This window comes from Pithys albifrons, chromosome 10 (assembly GCF_047495875.1).
Source record: "Pithys albifrons albifrons isolate INPA30051 chromosome 10, PitAlb_v1, whole genome shotgun sequence".
Taxonomy (NCBI): Eukaryota; Metazoa; Chordata; class Aves; order Passeriformes; family Thamnophilidae; genus Pithys; species Pithys albifrons.
The window spans coordinates 16732955-16750662 of NC_092467.1; the positions used below are offsets into that span (position 1 = coordinate 16732955).

A 17708-nucleotide genomic window follows, 5' to 3' on the forward strand; every position below is an offset into this window, starting at 1 on the left:
GCGGATTGTGTGAGTGCTCCCGGCCCCCGGTACTGCGGGCCCGCGCCGGGATCCGCAGCCTGCTGCGAACCAGCCGAGGCTCCTGCCCCGCACACCTCCCGACGACTCCGCTGGCAGTCGCAGGTCATCCTCGGCACCGCTCTGTGGGCAGCGCCCGCGTTCCGCTTTCCCCTCCTCACCGGCGTTTGAAACAAGTGGCCCGTCCAGCCGGGACCCCGGGAAGGCGGGTGCATCTCAGGCACGAACTGGTTTTACAAATCACTACATACAGCCGGGTTTGTACCATTTCCCCACTAATCCTTTGAGAAAGCTGACGCCCCAGGAGCCAGAGGTCCGTTCCCTATGCCCGTGCAGCACCCACGCTCACACGAGAGATGATGTTGCTGGATGAAGCATTGGCTTGGTTCGCTCGTTTGGTTTCTTTATTTCCAAATAAAAAAGGGTCCGGCCGCAGGTATGCCGAGCAGAAGGTGTTCAGCGCGGTGCCTCCCGCAGAACAGCCCCGAGCGCAGCGCTCGACAGCCCATCCCGCTGCCCGCAAGGCTGCGAGCACCTTCCGCACGAAGATGACCACGCCTTACAGCGCGCTGCAGCACCTATATATATTCTGATTTTACATGTTTAACGACGACTGTGTATCTTCTTGTAACCAGGTCACAATTATTTACGAGTGCTAATACTAACGGAATGTTTTCTGTTGTTTTCATTACACCCAGTCAAAGCACCTTAGCAAAAGGGTATGAGTTTATCATCCCATTTCAGAGGCAAACGAGAAAGACAGACTGTTTCACAAAAGGTCACAGTGAGTCAACGAAGATGCATACACGAAATTAGACCGAGTTGTTCTCATCTGGTTATTTCTACTGATTCCAGCACTGATTTTTGAAGTTGAGGCGTGAATGATTTTCAGAGTAATCAACCAAAGCTGCATCAAGGAGACCGCGGTAAACAGATACCGCAAGTAAAACTGCTGTGCCCAGCACCAGGAACTTTCCGGCAATAATGAAGATGTTAAGAGCGATGTGTCAGTCGTGTTGTTCAGCTTCCTTTTGTGTCACATTAAAGCATCAGCAAAAGATTGGACAGTTTTTCTCGTAGTGGTGTTTGCTTGCTTAGTTAGATTTTGGGAAGTCAGGTTAATCCTATGTTCCACACGGGCTCAGTGACATCAAATGACTAATTTTTCAGTGAATGCTTCGAGGGTGGTGGCGAAAAAAAACATCTGCTCGCAAAGCCAGCATGCTCCAGGGTATGACGGAGGCTGAAGCTTGCTTCTGTCATGTCCGACTTCAGTCTCCGTCGTTTTTGAACGGAAAATGGTGTTAAACCTCGATTGGCTTACTGCAGAGCCGCACTCTGGGCGGCCCTATAGCCATCGAAACGATGCTGGTGGCTTGAGATGTCTGATAGCGAAGCCCAGAACCACCACAGGCAGATACAGGAGACCCGAGCTAGATTTCCTAGCTGCATTAAGAATCTGAGACTAGACCTAGAAAACTATGTTTTGGGATCGTGTGTGTGTGTGTATGTAAAGCAAGGCGAGCCTTTTTGTCTTGCCGCCGGTGCCTGGCCCAGGGATCCTCCCTGAGGTAGCACCTGAACACTGGCACGCAGGCGAGGAGGGCAATCGCTTCCCTCCTGCCTGGCTCCACTCCGCTTTCGCCTTCGTGTTTGAATCCCTGTCAAGCAACGGTAGCGGGGAGGGTGGGGTGGGGTGAGGTGAGGTGGTAGGGGATCTCGCCTACCCCTTCCATATTTAACCATTACCTAAATCCGAGGGGAAATGAGCAAACCTCTAGGCTTGGGTCTTAAGGTATTTTCAGCGCCGTTGGGCGTATTTATCCCAAAAGAGTTTTCCACAACAAGTTATTTCTAGTGTAGGGGAGGTCTCCGTCGCCCAAGGCCCGGCCCTAACCCCGATTACAGCGCCACACGCGTCCCGATGGCGACGGGAGGTGCGTCCCCAGCTGCCGGACCGGGGCAGGGACGCGGAGAGGAGCGGGCTCGGCGGGGCGGGCGCCGGCTGCCCCGTCTCCTGCCCTCTGTCTCTGCCCGCCCGAGTCAATCTGTGTTTTGAATCTGTGACTTGTTCTCGTTGCGGAAGTCGAAGGGGATCCAAGAATAGTTCAGATAGATTTGTGTAATTTCTAGAGCAGAACCCCGAGAGAAATGAAACGTCCAATTCCAGAAAGACACTTCGATGTCACTTCAGCGAGCCCTATGTGAGGTGGAATACGGTAAGACATTTTCATGTAAGGAAAACTGAGAAAGAGAGGAGGGGAACAGTACTGATTTGTGAGGCTCTGGCTTTTTTTAAAACTTTTTTTTTTTTTTTTGCAGAAGCTCCTAACTAACGCTCAGGAAGTGGAATTTGTGGTTTAGGGGGCCGAGCTCTGAAGGAGTTGAGAGAGACAGAATAGAAAAAAACCCAGCTCAAGCACCATTGCTCCTTAAAGGGAGGCTAAATTTAAAGTCACCCAAACTAGCAGGCTGCCGCGCATACCCCGTCCCGCAGCCCAGCTTCCTTCGCCCCTCCAAATGGGTAAGCGCTCTCGCTTCTCTTGCCTCCAGTGGGCAGCCGCCGGTGGGGCGGTTCGGGGCAGCAGAGACCCCTCTCGGCCGGACGCCCGCGCCGCTCCGGCCCCCGCAGCGGCGGCCATCGGGCGGGCACGACCGTCGGGCCAGCAGGAGCGGGGGTAAACGGGGGTCGGTGCCCGCGGCGGACAGGTGGGCTACGGAACTCGACTTCCCACGGGCCCGCGCCCGGCCCCTGCCTGGGCGGCTCCGGCCTTGGGAGGCCGGCGACGCCTCCGCAGCGTGGCTTTTGGAGGGAAAAGCGCCGCGCTGGGGACGAAAACACTCGGCAGAGGTGGCGCCGGTGCCCGGAGCCCCCAAAGGTTGCTGTCGCGGGGCCCGACACTTTATCTGGCCGCTTTGATATCTCGCCCCCCTCTGCGTAGGCCCGCTCGCTGCCAGCTCCGGCTCAAGGATGAACCCAGGCGCAGGTGGGTCTGGGCAGCAATACTCCCACCGGGCCTGCAGGCGCCGTGCCCGTGGGCGGTACCTCCCCCCGCCGGGCAGGGACAGGCCGGTGCTTCGCGGCGCAGTCAGGGCGGGCACCTGCGGGGCAGTTCTTGAGCCCCCTCCGACGGGCTGGCTCCGTTCCCTCTTTTCGCCGTTCGCAAACCCGAGGCCGGTGATGAGAGGGTGCAAAAAAAGTGACGCAGCCTCCCGAGATCCCCCTAAGAACCAAACGAACGTGGATTAAAGTCGCTGTTTGCAAGGTGTCAAATGTAAAGGCAGAGACGGCCCGGCACTGGACGGGTTCGAGTGAACCTCTCCTGCCTTCCTCCGAGGAGCCGGCTCAGGGCAGCTCTCTTTAAGCCTGTCCCCGGCCCCTCTCGACCCCACGACTCCCGGCAGGGTTCCCCAGAGGTTTCCCAGCTCGTCGCCTCTCCCGCCCCGGCTTTCAGTGCCCACAGCTGCAAGGTGTCGCGGCGCCGACAGCTGCGGGCTGCAAGAGAGGTTCCGTTTTGTTCGTTTTCGCGTTAGCGTGCTTCGCGCGGGATGAGTGAATCAGTCCCTCCGACAGCAACAGCCTCTCAGGCGCCAGGTTTACGCTGTCGGGTTTGTAACGTCCCTCCCGCTTGTCCCGGTAGCAACCCGCGCCGACCTGCCCCGTTCAGGGTGGCAGGGGCTGATAAGCTGTTCCGGGGGGAGAAATCTGTTGGCGCCGCGGCTGCCGGCGCGGGGCCCAGCACGGAGCGCGGTGCGCCCAGTGCGGACGCGCTCCCGCGGGGACGGGGGTCCCCCTGACCGCGCCCGCAGCTCCCTCAGCCCCGCTCAGCCGACGAGCGGTGCCCGGCTGCGGCTGCTGCCTGTGCCCCGCCAGCCGGCAGCGGCCGTCTGGTTGCCGGAGCGTGGCCGGGGCGGCCCCCGAGGCCACTGGAAGAGGAGGGTGGAAAGGCGTTGGCTGGGGCGGTGGGAGGCTGAGTTAGCTGTGCTCCGAAAAGGGGGGGCGAGGCGAGCGGGGCCGGGGGCGGCGGCCGGAGCCACCTGCGCGCTGCCACCTGGCGCGCCGCCCCCGGCGAGCGGCCCCTCCCGGCCGGCGCCCCCGGCCCTCACCGGCGAGCTCGGCGCCTCCCCGCAGGTCGCCTCCCCGCCGCTGCCCCGCAGGAGACTCGGGGGTGACGGTCGTCGTCGTCGTCGTCGTCGCCGCCGCCGCCGCCGCCGCCGCCGTGCCCGGCGCTTGGAGAGGGAGTCCGGCCGTGCGGGCCGTGGCAGCACCCCACCATGCCGAGGTCCTTCCTGGTGAAGAGCAAGAAAGCGCACAGCTACCACCAGCCCCGCTCTGCCGACGAGGACTACAGCCTGCGCCTGGAGACGGTGCTAGCCCAGATCTGTGCAGGTAGGAGTCCCTCGGTCGCGGCCACGCTCGGACACAGCCCGTCCGCACCGCATTGCTCGCGGCACCCGCATCGGGCGGTCGCTGTGCAGCCCCCGCGGGACGCCGGAGGGGCTGATGCGAGGTTGGAGGGAGTCCGGCATCAAACGCTGGTGGGAGCGGGGCCGCCGCAGGAGATGGCTGGCTCCCATCACGGACCCCACTGAGGACCCCCTTCGCTCCCTTTGCCCTGCAGACAGCAAGATTCCCGAGGATACGGAGCTGTGCCGCACCGCCCTGCCCGATCCTGAGACTTCCCAGGGGCGCTTCTCCCCGGAATCCCACCTTACTGAGGCTGCCGATGGGACCTCCGAGTCAGTGCCCAGCTGCGAGGGCAGCGTCTGTGACAGGGTGTCCGAGTTCGAGGATTTCTGGAGACCTCCCTCGCCCTCTGTCTCGCCAGGTAGGACCGGGGCGGGCGGCGCTCCGCGGGCGTCTGGCTGCATGTCCGCGCCGTGGGGCAGTGGAGCGTGGGTCTCATGACTGGGCGCCGCCGCCGAAAACGAGTGGAAGGGACAGATCTGCCTTTTTTTGTTACTATTCCCCTCGCCAGATTTGCCAGAATCTGGTACTCGTTTTGGGGTTACCTCTTTTGTGTTGTTTTTCCAAACCGTGTCCCGCTGCTAAGGGAGCAGCGGGTGACAGGCTGTAGGGAAGTTGTCATGACATCGGGTGTTGATTTTTTGGTTTGTGATTGTTAAAACCAAGCTGGTTACGTGTAAGAGGTCCCAGCATTTTCCTACAGCGTCCTGCCTACACGGAATTTATAAGTTTTTTAAGACTGTACAAATTTCTACTAGACAATGTATATATCTGTGGTAAACAGGGTTGATTTTTTTGTTTTGTCCTACCTACTAGACGTTTTCCCCAACTCCCTTTCAGGTTATTTCTTTTCTCTTGCCTATAAAAATCATCTGTCTCTCCCTCTTCCTGCCCCCCATCTCTTTCGTTGTTTTTTGGGGAGGGTCGGGGTTTTTTTTGTTTCTTTGTTTTTCTTTTCTAAAAACGCATTTGTAAAAAAAACCAGAGGAAAATAATGACGGTCGGATTTAAACACCCCAAATCCAGGAAGCTCACACTTATGGCTGCAGTGCCTGTCTCTGGCTCCCTCGTCCTGCCTTTGATGTGGTCGGAGCAGTGGGAGATGGTGTCCCCAGCCTGGCGCAAATACTTATCTCGTTTAAAAATACAGTGTTGTAGTTTTATAACAAAAATATGTATATACATAAAACCACCTTTTATTGCCTCAATTAAAAAGTGACAGCTGGAAAAAAAGAGCTATTTCTGCCCCGATGAAGGAAAGATTGTGTCAGTTTTACCGACTGACAGCAGACACCAGCAAACGAATACTTAGTCCCAGTTCGCCACCGATTTTCTTTATAGTGTCTTTGCATATCACTGCTGATTGTAATGATGTGTATTTGCATTTTTAAAGCTTCATCTTCTTTCAAGACTCCTAAACACCTTTGAAGGAATACTCAAACTGCTGCCCAGCACCATCACAGCCAGCCACAGGGTAGTTTTAGTCTGTGCAAATGACAGACCAGACCAAATGCAGGAATGCAGCAGTCTCTCTTCTGATAATATTTCTGCACAAGGTGTAGCAACGTGTTAATTTTTGTTCTAACGAATTGTCCTGCTCCTCCTTTCCCAAAAAATTAGAATTTCTGCATAGGAAGCAGACTGTTTTACGAGGTGTCAAAAAGGCAGATGTAAAATGCCTCTTCCTCCTCCTTGCTAATTTCTTCCCTCACTGTGGGATTCCTTAGCTCCCAGGCAATCATCCAGCTATCCAGATGCTCATTACGCAGGGAAGGTAATTTTACAAAATGAAAGTGACATCTCCAAATGAAGATTTTTCCCAAATCAGTTTTTTTTGAGGTGTGGGTGAGGTGCAATTCTGGAATTGTCTGATCCCATTCACAAGAGGACCGGGAAGGAAACTAGCTCCCAAGTACTGTACGAGCTTTATTAAATGAATCTCAGTGCATTGAGAGAGGTGCTGTTATGTTAATAATGAAGGTCGCAGGAGCAGGATTAGTTAGTTTGGCTTCCTCCCACAGCTCCCCCCCATAGCCCTCTGCCTTCCAGCTGCATTGTCAGATTCCGTGGAAAGCTGACATTCGTGTCTAGGTCACTTCTGCAAGATGCTCTGGTGAGAGACTGTATTTCTGTGATTGTGTTTGGATGAGGCACAGTTTTTGTGTTTTGCCAGGCAGAGCTGATGAGAAATGATGTTTCTAAATCATGCTCAGGACAGGTGTGGTGACTAGTGCTATCACCCCCTTATCTCTAGAAGTGAGCACAGGTGCAGATTGGACTTCAGTATGCAGTGAAAGCCATATTTCACTTTTGTTATTGAGTGCTGTGCCACTGATCTAGGCGGGTATACAGCATACAGACACACTACCTTTTAACACGCTAATACACTGTTGACTCTATCAGTGCAAATCCCTTTGCTGTTTAACCTCACTTTCTGTGTGTGTCTGTAATCACACACGTTTGCATATACACAAGGTGCATGGGAGCTCAGTGCAGCAGTGGATTAGTGTCTCCTGATGAGCTGTCGATGCTGCAGTCTTGGAAGGAGACTTGTATTGGGTGAAATGGAGTTGTGCAGGGAGTGTGGTGTTTCATGGTCTGTTTAAGAGGACACTTAAATCTTTCTTTGCTGTGCATATCAATCTGTTCCCAACCATTTAAGGTTGAGTTTGTCTTGCCTTCAAAAAAGAGCACTGATTTTTTTTCTCCCAGAAGTAGTCTGTATAAAAGCTGCACAGAATTTCTAGGAAAATGAGAGAGAATCTTTCTCTCCCTCCCCAGTCCCCCCTAGATGCTGTGGAGTGGGGGAGAGGCAGACACAGAAGTGCCCTGCACGGTGGCAGAGCTGGGTTGCCTGGGTACAAGGCTTGGATGGTTTCAGTATAACATGAGTGACTCTCCTGCTCTTGTGCTTGGGAGGGCTCCAAAGCATGTGAGGTGAGGGAAGAAAAATTGCACGCAAACTGATCTGTGGTGCAGTGTTCACCGTGTACTGTATTGCCCGTTCCAAGGGCTCAAAAATCAGGTCAACCCTCCCTCTCCTCTCACTCAACGAACAGGCTTAGAAATCAAGATTGTAAGTAATACCTTATGGATATTTGGTTCTAGTGTTAGGATATTGAGGGTTTATATTTTCATAGTTTACAGCTCAGGCTAGGAATTGACTCTAAGGGGGGAGAAAAAAGAAGTTAAAACAAGAACAAGCAAACAAAAGGAAAACTGAGGGCCTGATGAAATCATGCAGTTTTAAGAGCTGGGACTTTAAGATAGTGTTAAATTCTGTGATAAAATCGTGAGAGATGGCAACACTGAAACTGGTTGCAAAGACATAAGATAGGTGACACTGACCACAGCTTTGCAGTCAGTGCAGAACAGGAAAAATCATTCTCAGCAGCATGTCAGCTAATTTGATTTCATTGCTGTATTCAAATGTTCCAGTTGGTATGTGTGCATATACATCCAACCTAAAGACTGCTTATTTCAATGGAAGAATTTGATACTGTTAACATCTGAAATTACGTAGAATATAGGAAACAGTCAAGTCAGTCGAAGCTCAATTTTCACCTCATATCCCACTCGCTTCTGTAACCATTTGCCTATCCAAATGGATAGCCTAATACATCATGCCTTGCTTCCTTAGTCCATCCCTGGTTATTTTGGTTTGCCAAAGGAATGGAAGCTGTGAAGCTGACAGGAGGGGGAAAAGTAAGAGAGCAATTATGGGTGGACAAGTTTTTGGTTAAAGGGAGGTTATTCTGGAAGCCCAAGCTGTAAGTGTAGCCATTATCTCTATGAAGGCGTTGGTGTTTCAGCAGTTAATTGATTAATCTTTTCCTTGGTTCACTAAAACGCTTGTCCAGTGGAGACATTTGACTGTCCCAGTGGTGCTCCTTGTTGTGATGAGGAGTGAAGACAGTGCATCTCTGGCATCAATCAGCATCTCTGGCAGACACGGTTGGGGTCTGGTACCTCATGTGCCATGCCCAGCTGCTTTCCTCCATGCAAGGCTCCTTGAGCATTTGTGCCTCATCTTAAAGGCTGTGCTCCTGCCATTGTATCAGACTCTGCTATGGGCCTCCAAGTGTGATTCATTTTGTGGTGCCCACAGCCTTGGTCAGTTGCCCTCGCCAAAGGTGAGCCTGTTAGAGTCAACTGAAGCCATCTGAGCTTGTCTTGGTGGAAGTTTGCTTTGATTATGCCTGCTAGGAAAATGTTTTTGTGTCTATCCTGATGACTTTACAAAGCTCTGTGTTTTGGGTGGACTCAGTTTCTTTACATGGAGAGCCTCAGAGCAATCTGAAACAACCATGGTTTCCTTTCAGATGAAGTTTGATTTTAGTTGTTTGAGGTTTTTTTTCTGAAAAAGTGAGGCATAATATGCAAGCGGCTTAGAAGCTGTTACTTATTTCACTTATGTTTTAGAATAGTTCTGGTCAGTTGTGGCATGGATTTGAGAGACAATCTTTGCACATAAAATTGTGCAACAAGCTGGTTTTAATTTTGTTGAACACTTAAATCTCAGCACATTTGCCCTCTCTGGCACCTCTGTAACGTCATATTTGCTATGTGGGTGTGTAGGATCTCCCTCAGAGGTTAAATGTGGACTGTCAGCTTTGATGTCCCTCTTGGGACGTAGTAGATACACATTTCTGAGAAGCTGCAGATAAAACTGTAGGAAGTTGCAGACTGAGTTGTTCAGAGTCTCAACAGTCAGGTCAGTGTGTATACACCTGGACACCCAGAGAGGGAGACACTGAAAATTGGTGTCTTCTTTAAATAATGTGGCTGGGACATCTAGTAAGTAGGTAGTACTGGATGCTCAGACCCTGATGTGCAATATAAAATTTCCTCCCATTAGAGATGAAAGTGTAGCCTCAGTGTGCAGTACAGGGGTTGGCTCTGGACATCAGCTGAGTGCTGAGACTGTTCTCCCCAGTGATAATGTTTGGATTGTGAACCACACTAATGCCCATGCCCTTGTGTTTCCACAGCCTCGGAGAGATCTGTGTGCCCGTCCCTGGATGAAGCATCCCCCTTCTCAGTGCCCTTCAAACCGTACATGTGGAACAGCCTGGGTGGCTCCGAGCTGAGGCACCTCGTGCAAAGCTACAGGCCCTGCCCAGCGCTGGAGCGCAGCTCGACCCTGGGTCTCTTCTGTGACCGAGGCTCCGAGCCTGCCCTCTATGGTGCTGAGTGTAGCTCTGCCCTGGGACTGTACGGTGACTTCAGCACTGCAGGCACGGGGCTGTTCGAGCGCTCGTCGGCAGCAGCTCCTGGACTCTATGCCGAAACACAGCCTGGGCTGCAGCAGGAGAAGGGGCCAGGTGGCATCAAAGTAGAGTCAGACCTCTTGTGCCGCCCCTTGCTCATCAGCACTGGCTCTTACAAGTGTGTCAAGTGCAGCAAGGTAGGGATCCTTTCCTCCCCCACTGGTTATGACTCTTTCCCACACCCTTCTGCCTGGTGAGCCTGACCCTGTGTACCCTCTTCCCTCAGGTCTTCTCCACACCGCATGGCCTTGAGGTGCACGTGCGCCGCTCACACAGCGGCACGAGGCCCTTTGCCTGTGACATGTGTGGCAAGACCTTCGGCCATGCAGTCAGCTTGGAGCAGCACAAGGCCGTGCACTCGCAGGTGAGAGTGGGACAGGCTGCCAGAGTGGAGGGCTGGGGGCCAGGGCCAGCTGCTTTGTGGAGCTGGCTCTGGGGAGGGCAGGAAGGCAGTTGGAGGGCAGGAGGTGGGGATCTAAACTGAGGAGGCGAGAAGAACACGGTAGGGTTGCAGCTGGGCAGTTGTAGATGAAGAATATGGTGACAAGCAGAGGAAAGGGTGGGCAGCTAGTGAGCAAAGGAGCTAATCAGCAAACTAAAGAACACAGGCCTGGCTTCCATTCCTCAGATCTTGCATGTGTCTGTATTAAGCAATGGGTGCTTTTGTCACTCCAGAGGTAACAGATAATAAACTTTCATTCTCAGAGCTGGAAACTGTAATGCAGATGTAGACTTCCCTTCAACAGCTATGCTTTCTTTGGATGCAGCTCTCCTCATTCTTTCTCTTCGCTCCCCCAAAGAAGGGAGGTTTCCCTTGTTTGTAGTCATTGTGTCTGTGCAGGGAACATCTGAATGACCAGTCAGGTATAGGGCACAGACTTTACCCGTCTCGACATGCTCTGAGTCACACACCAAAAGAATATGGTAGTTAATTTTGGTAGGAGGACTAGTAAGATTTTCCACCTGCTGATACTATGCCATATTTCCCCTCCCCACCCACCTGACCTGGCAAATCTTCCTTCTTCAGACTGGCTTTTGGAGGATAGAGTTACAACAATGTTTTTTTTGCTAACTGTTTTATTTATAATTTCATGAGTGTGAAACCAGCAGAGCACACAATGAAGGGAGATACCTCATCATCCATTAAACAATGGTGAAAAGAGCAGCATTGCATACTGTGTCCATAGAGGTGACAGGATTTCAGGGAGAGTGCCCTAAAAGCCCAATAAAGAAAGTGATTGTGTGAAAGCATAGAAAGAAGAAGAAGGTGCAATGGAGGGTAAGGGATGGAAAGAAGAGATGATTTGTGGTGGAAGAAAAGTGGTGGAGAGGAAGGAGTGTGAGAGGGATAGGTGAGAGATAGTAAGGTCTTAATGCATTTGGTTCTATATGTTAAAGTAGTAACCTCAAATGCTGTTTTTCCCAGGTGCTCTACATACCTTTCATTTGAATTTTAATGGAATACAGATAAGTAGATAGTTGTTGCCTTATCAGCAGAACTTAGTCTGCCACAGAGATTTCCTGGGAGAGCCAAGCAGACCTCAGCACCTACTTTCCTGTGTACAGTGAAGAGATGGTCTCTGGAAGCAGTGCAGCTGTTGGGCTTCCCAGTACAGTAATTGCATCTCGGGCCCCTGTTGAAATGTGCCGGCAGACTGCCTGGTCCATCAGGGCTGCTCCCACCTGGCCATTCATTCCTGCCAGCAGGAAGAGCTGTTCAACTGAATTTCTGTGAGGAGCAGGGCACAGCACTGGGAGAGGATGTATTATACTTTTTATTACATGGTGGTATGAGGCCAGTGTTAGTGTCTCTGCAGGCCAGTTCAGCTCTGTGGAGAAGTGTAAGTGTGTGCTAAGGCAGACGGGGCAGCACTGATGTGCTGCGGGGCAGTTTGTTGCTAATGGGATAATTGGTGTGCTGTAATGTGTGTTTGTGCTCATCTCTCTGCAGGAACGCAGCTTTGATTGTAAGATTTGTGGCAAGAGTTTTAAGAGATCTTCTACTCTGTCCACCCACCTGCTCATCCACTCGGACACCCGACCCTATCCATGCCAGTACTGTGGGAAGCGGTTCCACCAGAAATCTGATATGAAGAAACACACCTTCATTCACACAGGTCAGCCCTGCAGCTGCTGGTGTTCAGCCCCAGCATGAGTGAGGGCAGAGCTTTCTCTGCAACAGTCCATTCCTCCTCAGCTGGAACAGCACACACACATCTCCTGTGAATGTGGTTTAATGAAGAGCAGCTGCAAAATAACCCAAATCCTCTCAATCCAATCAGTGTTCCCTTAATAGGATCCACCAATGTTTATTCAAAGAGCTTTTGTGTAAGATGATTTGTAGAGTATTATATTCGTGTAGCCTTGATTTACAGCTGAGTTCCTGGAAAATGACAGGTGAATTTGAGGGCAGCATTGCTTTTTGCAGGATCTACCAATTTACAATAGGAACAACAGGAGTCTCCTTCTCTAGATCAAACACTAAACTGAGGATCCAGCTCTTAGTCTAAATATTTGTTCAGAGATTGCACTTCCACCCGGACTTTCTGAGAAATGGCTGCAGTTTGATACAGAATGGAAGGAGAGGTGCGGAGTTCTCAAGTTTCACTGTTAGTAATAAACATGGAAACTAATAAAGTGCAGGTGAATCACCAAAGGAAATTGTTTTAAAAATACCATTGACTGAGAAGGCAGGTTTATCAGAAATCACTAAGAAAAAAATCTTGCCTTTCAGACCTGCACCATTCACTTGAGGTAGAGGGAAATGAATGATGTGTGAGATACAGAAGAATTTGTAGACATGAAATAACAGCTCTACTGGCCAAACCCGAGGTTCAGATAACCAAAATCCTTTTTTCCTGATGGTAACCGTGAGCAGATATCAACGGTGAAGTCTAAAAATGGCAAATATGTAGAAAGATATCACTATATGTAGCACTGCTTGGCTATGACTTTTCTAGGTGAAAAGGCAGTGAACAATAAATGTTACTTATGAAGATTTTTCATCAGGTGGTTACTGAATGACAATGAACTATTTAGAAAGTAAATACAAGTGTTTCTATAGTAACTTTTTCAAAAGAGACTTGACTAAGTACAATTTCAGCCATATTCTGAATCAGTCAAACCCATTATTTTGTTGTGAGATCAGAAACTGTGCCTGGGCTTTTAAACTGCTACTATAGAGCCAGTTCCTTAACTGAATCAGGGATTCTTTTTGTATGCAGCATATACTTGTGAACTGAGCCTTCAGCAAATTTTGTGTTATTTTATAATTCTAAGAATCTGATCTTCAAACAGGCAGAGAGTTTGTTGCTCCAGCTGAAGTCAGTGGGCTCTGCAGGTGCAAAGCCACTCTGAAAATCCGGCTTGGTGTTGTGGTTGGGTGCCCTTTTATTCGTTATTTGATAATAAACACTATGAAAATACACTGAGATCCTGCCCTCACAGAAGCCAGTGGAGTTTTGCCACTGACTGCATTTATTCCCATTTACATTATTTGCCTGCAGGAGAACTTCAAGGCTGTGGCTGCTAGCATTTCAGTGTGGGGAACAGAGAGAAGAACAGATGTCTGGATAAACCTTGCCCTTCAGGGCTCACTTAATGGCTGCAATACCTCCCGTGGGGACAGATCCCAGCTCACTGGGTTTGTCTGAACAACCTCCACCTACCTATTCCCCCTGTCCCCATGCTCATGGTATAGTAATAGATGGCAGGCATTCATCACTTTCCAGGAGTTCCCTGGGACACAAAGTGAGTTTAAATTGTACAGAGCCCATGCAGCCAAATGTATTCACAAGGGGTGGTGTCCTGAGAGGGCTCTGTGCTTCAGACTGTGCTCAGGACTGCACCAGGGCGATGGAGGTGCAGCCAAGTCCAGGCCTGCTCAGCTGCAGTGTAGGCTCAGCTAATGCTTTGAGGCTTCCAACTGAGTGTTTGTAAGAATGAATTCTTAGGTAATCACACAGGAATCTCTGATAAGCTGTAAAGGCCCAGTGTGCATTCATTTGCTGTTTGCTGTGGTCCCACATAAGCAACATGTTGCCTCTTTCACAGCCTCTCTCACTTTCCCACCTTCTACTTGCAGGTGAGAAGCCTCACAAGTGCCAGGTGTGTGGAAAAGCCTTCAGTCAGAGCTCCAACCTCATCACCCACAGTCGGAAGCACACAGGTTTCAAGCCCTTTGGCTGTGATCTATGTGGCAAAGGTTTCCAACGAAAGGTGGATTTGCGGAGACACCGGGAGACACAGCATGGCCTGAAATGAGTCCCAGCTGCAATATGGAAAGCGCCTACAACACTATGAGAATAGACTCCCTTGGCCTCCCTGCTGGACCCAAGCCCTTTCCTGGACACAAAGCCTGGCATTACCTTTCCGAACAGGACCTTGAAGAGGAAAGAAGAGGTCACAGCTATGCATTGACAGCTCAGCCTGAATGATTGTGAAAGTGGAAATTAAAGGCTGGCATTTCTCTTTCTTTTCTCCTGTCTCTGAAATAACACTGGAAAATAAGCCTTTTAGATATGAAGCCTGATATTCTAAAGATGGATAAGCTACCAAATATCTGTTAAGCTGGAAAATATTTCTCCCATGGCCATGATGAACCGCCTCAAGTTTTCAGCAGCTTGAATCACCTTGTAGGGAAACATGGGTATAACACTGTTTACTTGGTGCAATGGCAGAGAGCCATCAGCACTTGCCTTGGTTGAGTTCAGTGCTGAATGGGTTCACTCTTGCATGATTTCTTGTCAGGAAAATGTGAAGGTTCAGCACTGTGCACTTGGACATCTTGCTGGTTTTTAAACAAAAGTACCAGCTTGGGTCTGAGTCTGCTCTCACTTGTTCTGGTGCAAATCAGGAGCTGCATTAACAGTTACAGAGAGGCCCTTTCTATCCTCCCAGAACTGTCTCTCTGTCTGTGCAAGGCCTGACTGCCTGGGTGTTTGAGGTATGGGGCATTACTTCTTCCTACATCCACTAGGGAGAAGAAGTTTGTGAAAGACCAGTGGAAAAGCCAAAGCACAGAATTATGCCTTAGAATTAGAAACTTAATTCAACAAGTGATTCTGCCTGAGAAGGGCAGGAGCATGAGGGAGGCACAAACTTTCTGTCCAGAGCCATTACTGGCTTCTACACTCTGGGCTTGTTCTAGTAACTCGAAAGTACCTACTCAATAGCATCATTTGTATATTTGTTTGGGGTTATTTAATTTTTAGAAGGAAACTTTCTGAGGTGGGCAGGACTTAATATAAAAGTATAATTGACTTAATTTGCCTTAACAACCCTGCATGTACCTCAGTTCAAGAAAAAACAAAAGCTGTTTTTACTTTGTTGACAGGTTTGTAAATGTCCTTATTTAGATTTTATGGAGTGTCTTATGTTTCTTGGCACATATTTATTGGAACAATGTTTTAAGTTAATAAAGTATTGAGGATGGTCCAGAGTGATTTTATTTAATATGTAACTTCAGCACATTTGTGAATGTCAGCCATTACAACAAGACACCACAGAGATTGTCAGGGATGCAGCATCTGAGGAGGGAATACAGGCACAGCAGAATTTGCACAAGGACTGTAGTGACTGAAGAACACCACTGCCCTGTTTATTTGTCCAGCTCCCACTGATTTCAGGTAAACACTCACACTTTTGAAGATGGGTATACAGAGGAGAACAGGAGAAAAGTGTCTGTTTTAGAAATGTGGACTGCCAGAAGCCCCTGCTTAGCCCAGGAGGAACTTGAATGTCCTCCTGCAAGATTAAATGTCTGTGCCTGGGAGTTTGCAGGGACACCTGAGCAGCAGGTGCATCATTTATACTTAAGCCTGTTGGGACACAGCACTGCCTTTTGCCTGCCTTGTCAGCAGGGCTGGCTCCATCTGGCAGTTGCAGTCCATACAAAAGAGAAGCAGGAGGAGGACAGAGGGGGCCCTTGTCCCTTTCCCAGCAGAGCACAGCATGGTAGCCTGGGCTTTTACATGTGCATGTAGTCTCGTGGGCCTACATGAGTATATACTCTTTTCAGCTTTGTGCTTTTATTCTGGACAAACCCAATGAGCAGAGGACACCTGTGCCCTGCAGGGCTGGCCAAGTCCCACAACACCCTGCCCACCCAAGGGCTGTGGTACTGTACCCGCCATGGTGGCACCCAGGTCCCTCTGTGCCTCTGCTATCCCTGAGAACCTCAACTGCTTCCCCACAGGTTGTGGTCGCAGAATGTGACTGCAGTGAGTCCCTGCAGGGCAAACTTGTGTGGGCAGGGCTTCACTGCCCCACGGGGCTGCACTGTCCCATGCAGGGCTGCACTGCCCCACAGAGCTGCACTGCCCACACGGGGCTGCACTGCCCCACACTGGGCTGGGCTCCATTGCCCCACAGGGCTGCACTGCTCACACCTTGGCTTCACAAACCCAGCTGTGATGGACCTGTCAGGGCAGTCAGCATTAGAGGCTGTGGTATGGGCACCGCAGGAGGTGTCAGGTGCTCTGACAACAACATTATGCCCATTATGCTGGATTAATTAATGCAGAAGGTCAGTGTAGGAGACTGAGTGGTGATTGGGAGTAGCCGTGATGCCCTGGGCCCTGCCAGGGCCAAGGGAGGCTCCAAGGAGTCAGGTGGCACAGGTATGCTTGGGGCTGCCCCAGGGTGATGCTCAGTATTTGTTTTACAGGGAAGCTGCTGTTGTGGATGGAGTGAGTGCTGGCCAGGGATTCTGGGCACAGGTGGCCTGGGTGCAGAAGCTGGTCCCAGCCCCTCTGCCTTCAGGATGGCCTTTCCTGCCAGGCACAGCATCCCTCTCCATGGCAGGCCTTCCTCCAGCAGGCCCCGGGCAGGCTCAGTTGCTGGCACTTGCCTTTACAACCACAGCAGCAGTGTGTGTCTGTCCCCCGGGGTGTCCCATTTCCAACAGGGCCACTGGTGTGGTCTGAGCCTGTGCTGCCCTGGTGGCTGTGGTGGGCAGCTGGGGGGGCAGCATGGACACAGCCCGCATGGCAAGGATACTCTTCATGGGAAGAAACCCGCCGGTGTTTTCCGTGGTTTCAGTGTGTCCTCCAGCTCACTGGTGTGTCTCGGGGCAGCAGTGCCGGGCCATGGTTCAGGCACAAACCCCCAAAATGCCCGTGTGTGGCTGCACAGGATGGGCCCCCAGCCCCTCCTGCAGCAGTGCCCCTGCTGGTTTAGCTGCAATGCAGCTACCTGTGGGGAAAAGTCATGGCTTCAAGGTGTGGAATTGAAATGAAGAAGAGGAGAAGAAGATTTATCTGGGGAGAATCAGAACAGGCTACTGAGAGGCTGCGGTGCAAGTCTGAAGATTGGAAATATCTCTCTCAACGTTATTACTGCGTGCCATTAAAAATGCATTATGCATATTACATTACATTCATGAAGCAGGTTCCATACCTTTTGTTTGCCAGAGTAACAGTAGAAAGGGTAAGGAGAGACGCTGGAGCACACCTTTGTTTCTTTCTGTAAATTTTTAATGACACCTCTAGCTAACCAGTTGGTGAAGCTCAGTTCCTGCATAAAAGTGGAGAGGCAGAGCTATCTACAGGACGACTAAGCCTTTCAGAAGCTAATTTGAGCTTGTGTTCATCCACGCCAACAATGATTAAATTACCTATCAAGTGTGCAGAGCTATCAGAATTCAGGGCATTGAAAAACAAGGTGAATTTATCTGATTGATTTAAAAGACATGGGTGGAACAAATGGGTTATAGAAAAAAAAAGGTCTATTCCTTAAAGATATTATAAAAGTTCTTCTGGTAAGCTAATGAACTTGTTACTTTGCTTCTAAAAGTTGTTTTGCCTGCCCAGAAAAAAACTTAGCAGTTGGAATCAAAATGCTTTATCCAAATCAGTTAGCAAGCTGAATTAATTCATGAGGCAGAAACAAAGCAACTTATTAGGTTCCATCCTTTTGCCAAGTAGAAATGTTTAAAATTAAAATATGCAAAC

At 50.4% G+C, this 17708-nt stretch overlaps 1 protein-coding gene across 1 annotated transcript; it reads left to right on the forward strand.

The window, feature by feature from the left end:
- Positions 1–2284: 2284 nt before the first annotated feature.
- GFI1 (growth factor independent 1 transcriptional repressor) lies at positions 2285–15192 on the forward strand. The gene is made up of 7 exons (XM_071564950.1): positions 2285–2542; positions 4151–4408; positions 4641–4847; positions 9478–9893; positions 9983–10120; positions 11708–11873; positions 13841–15192. The coding sequence occupies exons 2-7, from the start codon at positions 4294–4296 to the stop codon at positions 14017–14019; spliced, it is 1221 nt and encodes a 406-aa protein (XP_071421051.1). The 5' UTR covers positions 2285–2542; positions 4151–4293; the 3' UTR covers positions 14020–15192.
- The last annotated feature ends 2516 nt before the right edge of the window (positions 15193–17708 follow it).